This window comes from Coptis chinensis, chromosome 4 (genome assembly GCF_015680905.1).
Source record: "Coptis chinensis isolate HL-2020 chromosome 4, ASM1568090v1, whole genome shotgun sequence".
NCBI classification, from domain to species: domain Eukaryota; kingdom Viridiplantae; phylum Streptophyta; class Magnoliopsida; order Ranunculales; family Ranunculaceae; genus Coptis; species Coptis chinensis.
In genome coordinates, this window is record NC_141459.1 from 28,167,103 (window position 1) to 28,173,867 (window position 6,765).

Consider the following 6,765-nt stretch of genomic DNA (forward strand, 5'->3'; position numbering starts at 1 on the left):
TGGAGGGCATACACGGTTATACCTGTTAATGCCAAGCATTAAACAAATTAAAAGTTGTAGACAATTATATAGAAAGGTGGTGAAAAAAGTTAAAGTGTTTGTTACAGCTCTCACTGGATTAGCAACCCAAAAGACGGACCACAAGGCCTGAGCCTCTCAGTAAAAATGTTGTTCCTCTCCACCAATATGTATACAATCTCAGATGATAAATATATAATGCAAAGGAGACCCTCTTTTACCAGCAAAACTTCCTTTTCTGCTTAACAACAAAGAAAAAGGAAAAAGGATTAATGGTTGTCAGTCTCGAGAATAAACATGCAATGTGATTTAAAGTTCCGAAAGGAGATTTCCAGATTGACTTACCCTCAGCTTGGCTTCTCTTTTACTGTCTATGTAAGCTAGCAGTTCCTCTTGCCTCATCAGAGCTTCATGCAAGGACTGTAAAGGAGAAAAGAACATCATACTCTGACACACATGTGCATGAAATACACATAGAGCAGGACAGTGTATGTAGGAGTGAAAGAAATATACAGGTACATAACTTACATGCAGATGCATCTAACTTGAGTTTAGCAAATAATATATCAAACAACCCTAAGGTCAACATGAAAAATAGGGGAGAATCATGGAGCCTGCAGCTCAAGCCAAATAAATATGACATGCCATGCTCAGAAACGCTGCAGCATGTCCCACATTCATCATTATTATTAACTCTATTACAACACATGTCCTGTATTGCACACTTGCAGCAGTAAATATGAAATGTAGTGGCAAGTGCAGCCAATTGCCTGGATACAACAAGCAAGCATTTTTCCTTGCATGTCAACAAACAAGAAAGACAGCTTTCGAAATTATTTAAGTGAATATATAGCAGCAAATACTGACTACTTTCAGCTTAATTGTCCTAAGACCTCAACTCTGTCCAAGTCGAGACAGTTAATAATATTGTAACTCGCCATTGTCACCAAACAAGAGAAATGGGCCATGAGACCTTCAGATTCATACTGCAAGCACTGAGCTATAATCAACACAGAAGGCGCTGAAGTGTGAAACTACACATTTTTAAATCAACAACCATGCTACAGGATGGCCAACAGAGATACCCAACAGACTAAGATTGTTAAGATACACAGAACGCAACACGACCTAATAATAATGGCTAGAGGAATCAGGGCAGGGATAACATGTTCGATTATCACGTGTATTATCGAGTGAATACAATGCTAAAAACAGATCTTAGTAAATGTAAAACAATTCAACAAAAAGATCATTTGGTGCTCCCCGGTGCAGAGGTGCTCGAGTGATGACAAGGAAAAAACATGGAAGGTGAGGCACTTGTTCGACACAATAAACTTCATTCCAGTGAGCACTAGATCAATGTTGTTTTAAGTCTTGGTTGTTGAGACAGTAACATAAAAGTAAACATGTGAAAGTATACCTTCTTTGTGGCAATTAATTCAGCTTCCAATGCCTCCACCCGACAAATGGCAGCATTCAGTAACTCTTCTTTCGCAGAAGGCATCTCTAATGGCTTTGTTTGGAGAGCCTGAATTTTCTCTTCTAGCTCGGTAAGTCTTTTCTGCAAGGAGCAGATAAGGTCTGCCTCAATGACTCCTGGAATTGGTGAGGGGGTAGCGAACTCATCCTTGGCTGAGTTGTCAGATGTCAGGTTTGAAATGCAGTTGTCATCATTGGGCAATGAGCAAGGGAGCCTTTTGGTCAAGTTGCAAGTCATTGAACGAAAGAGAGCAATGAGAGTTACGAAGTAGATCATAACCACGGCACAGATCCGAGCCCAATGTCCTTCTGGAGTATTTTGAGTATGAGAAGAGGAATAGGTCGCTGTAGAGAATAGTAAATATCAAATCAGTTTGAAACTGAACAAAAAAAAACAAAAGCAGGCAGCTTGCGTTTCAACAAAGAACCTTTAAAGTGAGTATTTAACTTTCATAGCACTGCAACTTACTAGTTACATCTTCAGATTTTTAACTTTAAACAGATTATGCATTTAAGTTCCTGATTCTTCTACAGACATTGACTTTATCGAGAAAAATATATGGACCATCTGAAAATCTATTAATTGGATGAAAGTCAAATCAACGCTTATATATACACATTACTCAAATTGATAAAACAACCACTGAAATTATCCTTGTGTCGCACCTAGACTCAGAACCAATCAAGGTCAGGACTAAATGATAGGACTTTAGAGCTTCAAATATCAACAACATATATTTGTGTATATATATATCATAAACAATGAGATCACTCAAGGTCGCTACATCCACCAAGAAGAATCGTCTGAAATTCCAACGACCAAAAGGGTATTGGAACTAGGTGTGACTATTGCACATTTCAGATCTCTATGGTGGGGTGGAGTTCCAATACTAATCGCCTTCAAAGTCTTGAGAGTTAAAACAGTCGAAGTACGAACCAACTGGGTTCGATTGTTTTTCTAAGTCCTTATTTCAAGTATATTCTTTTAGTTTTTGTTTTATTCTTTCATCTGTATGTTCTAGTCTGCATGTGTTTGCTTCACACTGCTTATATTCTGTTACCAATACAATTATTTCTAGTAAATTTTTAGTACTATTCTCAAACCATATTACAAGTATCGTTTGTTTGTGGGTTCTCAAACAATACTTGGCCACAAGAGTTATACTAGGATTTGCTCTGTAATATATTTTTGGATGAAAAAGATTAGATGACCAACAAAATACTAGAAATTGTTTCTCTTACAGATCTAATATTTTCAGTGTGGAAAGGTTCTTTAATCTCAAGCTTGGATACTAGATCACCAAAAAAAAAAATTGTTGCGAGAAAGCTTAAAGAAAAGTATTCTTATCAAACCTTTTTCTGTGAAGGACCTTTGACGCGAAACTTCTCTCTTCCATCCAACATCCACAAGTTTGTCGACAATTGGAATATATTCATCATGCTCTGAAAAGCCACCATTAAAGCTTCCCTTTCTAGCAATTTTTGCCTACAAACATTCATACCACTTAACCACATAAGTACTTGTATAAATATTCAAAATAAAAAAGTAAAGGTACACCAATCTGCAACAATAGACATGCCAAGCACAGAAAAACCATCATCTTTACAAAGCTTCAAGTTCAAGCTAATTAAAGGAAAAATCAAGATATTTTATAGAATAGATGAAGGATTGAAGGATCCCCATATGGCTTATAATAAGATAGTGTTAGATACTAACCAGAGAGCTATCTGTTACATTATTGTCATTGATCTACAATTAATCCCAACTTGTGTGATTCAATAATAAACAACTAGTGCGGATCCTGAGTAGTGAGTACTAATCTAATACATTTCTTTCAAACTTAGCATTTTATCTACTCACTTAAAAATGCAAAAGAAACCCTTACTTCTTCGCAAACAGTTGTCAGCCTAGGATGTGCATGACTAAACGGTTTGGGGGAAGTACTGTCCTCGGCTTCAGATCCGGACTCAGCAGTAGATGTGTCACCTCCTTTCATCTGTTCCAAAAGTAGGAATGATATCAGAAAATAGACGGACATTACAAAATGATGTATTGAAGATGAGTTCCAAAAACGCATACTGAGTACTGATAAATTTAAAGGTCTTACCCCACTGTGATGTGGCTTACTATAAGCAATTATCGTACGATCACTGTTGGGAACTTTTACAATTTGTCTAACGTATCGTGCTTCACCATTACGAACCCTCTGAAAGGCAAATCCAGGCAGTCAGAAATTTCTGAACCATATGTAAAACACAATTGAAAAAATATTCTGGAATCAAACTTAAGAGAAATGAAAGTTCTAAAAACAAGGAAGAACCTCTAATATGCTGGGAACTTTCCAGGGACCTTTGTCAGATCTAAGGCAGCCCCCCTGATCTGCACAGGTACAGGTACCCCCCATAAAGTCGGGCAACTCACTGAGGAAGTTCCAAGATATATCAGAAGTTTGTACATTTTAAATATATAAAATGAGATACATTTTCCTAATCTTGACATCTACCAAATTCAAGTCAGAATCATATACCTCGCATCAATTATCTCCAGTAACTTGCTCTGGTACTTGTTTCCAAGAACCTGTTAGAGCAATTCACAATGTACGGTTATATGTCCCAAAATAAAACAGTGACCATATTGCCAAAAATTATTAAAAGAAACCATAACATATAGAGTAGTGTTTTAGCATACATGAATCTTCGAAGTTGTCTTGGGATCAATAAAACTCTTCACAGTATTCCACAACAGTCTAAACCCGGAACCAGCATTTATGATGAACATTCGGCACAGCGTCTGCAGCATCATAGTATTCATTTTGTAAGACGGTAAACTATCTGAGGTTGTAATGTATCTACAAGCAGCAAAGAAATTTGTAACCACTGAATAGCTTTCATCAATGATGTTAATGTCGACTACTTACCTCAGGATAGTTGTCACCATCAATCTTTTGCAGCCGCAATATGAGTTCCCGAGCAGTTTTACTGAAGTTCTTGAAGCTCTGATAGCAAGAAGATGGAAAAAACAACACTTCAGACTCTAAGTAGACCTATATATAAGTACGTCTGTGTTGTGTGTGTGACTGTACAGCAAAACTATTAGTAAGAAGCGAATACACAAGGGTGGTGACATACAACGCCTTGAACATCGAGGATTGTTGTAGCAGAATCGATGAATCGTTTGGCAGCAATGGTACAAGCTGGGAACTTCACAGCGAAACACTTCTCAAACTCCTGAACATGGTATCTTACATAGCGATCTAAAGTTGTCACTTGCATGAGTTTGTTGGGATCAACCTTTCCAAGTCTCTCAATATACACTGGTCTCCCTTCCTTGTCCACGCCATGATGACCATGAGGATAGTAACTTAAAACTTCATTTAACTCGTTAAACTTGAAGTCCTGTCAAAGACACAAGAAGAACTTACTGAGGACACTTCAAAGCAGGGATAGTAACTCAAGATGAAAAACAAGTCTCTGCTGCAACAGGGATAGAAAAGGATTAAAGTACCTCCAAAATAGTGTCTACACCAAATTCCTTCCTCCATTGAATCATGTCAGCCCACATCTGCTTTGCTTTCTCAAGGTCAAACTTCCTAGCTTTCAAGAATCTGAACATGTAATAAATATCAATCTTACAAGATAAAATGGAAAATAATTATCACTCGTGATCAGACTAACTACATACCATAAACTAGAAATAAATACAATATGGTACACACACTAAAATGCAAACAGCGACAAAAAGAGTCGAAATCGAAGTAATTAATTACCTTAACAGCATATGGTATTCATCATGTCTTTCAGGTAACAATTCATCCATTATCAACGCTTGCCGAAACGCATCAACAGCCACAACCTCTTCACTATCACGAACATCCTCGATTGATACAGAGTTAACTCTACCACCACTTTTTCTCCTATTGTTCTTCTTCTTAAGAGAATGCTTTAACTTAGTAGATGCATTTACTGCTTTTTTCTTAAGAGACCCAATTTTCGTTCTTCTCTCATCTTCAGAACACTCAAAATCAGATTTCCTTTCTCTTCTTTCATCATAACCAGAAGTCCCCTCAAAACCTATCAAAAAAAAACATTTTAAACCATGGGCTAAACTTATCACAAAAAAATCTTATATAGAAATACATATAACTTTTAACAACAATGCTGACTCTTTCCACCTAGCCAGCACAGTAAAAATGTGATTTTTATCCCTGGGGACTTCATATTTTCATATTACAATTACTTATCTAGAATTATTCTTCCTCATTATCAAACAAATCTTGATGTAAAAGAAAAGAATAATAAGAGACTCTTACAAGGAAGAGAGAAGCGGTCAAGAGTATTATCAGACATGTTATAAAAACAATCTGATCCTTTGAGCATCAATGCACCTTAGAACAAAAACAACCCACATTGCCCATTACATGAGAAAATATATATATAAAAGAAAGAACACATGAATAATGAAACACAAGAAAGTTACCTTGAGACACGCGTGTTATAATAATAAGAAGAAGAAGAAGAACATAGTAGTAACAGAAACGGTAAGTTTTATATTTAGAGGTGTAGCATTAATTGATATATATTATAGGAATCTTTTTAATACAAGGAAAACGGAAGAAGAGAGAATGAGATTTGAGGTAAGGGAATTTATTATTAATTATGAGAGAGAGAGAGAGGGAGGGGAGCAGATCAGCTGCTGCAACAGAAGAGAGAGAGAGGAGAGTTTTTTGTTGTGAACTAAGTAGTGTGGGGCCCACTGGTTAAGTCTAGTCTAGAACTAGGAACTAGAGCGATGTTTTTTTGTTCTAGCTTCGCGGGAATTCTTCTTTTTACTTCGATCTCGGTCACTATATGGTTTGGCGTTTTTTTCTTTTTTGTTTTGTGGATTGTGATCTGATCTGGTGGTGTTTGGAGTTGGAGTGCTGATTTGACTCCTTTCCTTTCGTTTCGTCCACGTGGGTGTTCGAATTGTAGATATGGTTTTTCAGTGGATGTAACCAATTTAATGTCCACTTAATAAAGATGCTCTAACTGGTGAGAATGGCTACTGAGTGATGTCTTATTGCTTAATGCTTAGAGAATATATATACGACGCATAAGATTGATTGTGTATATTTAGGTGAGTAATAAACGAAAATGCATGTAATCACGCGTGGTTGGTTGGAGGTAATTTTTTTAAATATTCGAAGCTCTATGGATTAACGGATTAGGAATCTGGACAAATTTGATTTCTTGAAATTAAACAAATTCAAATTTCATATTTTACTCTAA

The 6,765-nt window shown here is 36.6% G+C and overlaps 1 protein-coding gene across 1 annotated transcript; it reads right to left on the bottom strand.

Moving 5' to 3' along the window:
- Positions 1-38: 38 nt before the first annotated feature.
- On the bottom strand, positions 39-6,228 carry LOC147503025 (phosphatidylinositol/phosphatidylcholine transfer protein SFH6-like). Its single transcript, XM_086607843.1, has 15 exons — positions 5,975-6,228; positions 5,808-5,882; positions 5,265-5,568; positions 5,003-5,102; positions 4,627-4,893; positions 4,416-4,493; positions 4,187-4,288; positions 4,026-4,075; positions 3,819-3,918; positions 3,606-3,704; positions 3,384-3,494; positions 2,851-2,983; positions 1,439-1,842; positions 364-438; positions 39-256 (listed from the first exon to the last, which is right to left on the bottom strand). The coding sequence occupies exons 2-15, from the start codon at positions 5,872-5,874 to the stop codon at positions 236-238; spliced, it is 1,911 nt and encodes a 636-aa protein (XP_086463969.1). The 5' UTR covers positions 5,875-5,882; positions 5,975-6,228; the 3' UTR covers positions 39-235.
- Between the last annotated feature and the right edge of the window lie 537 nt (positions 6,229-6,765).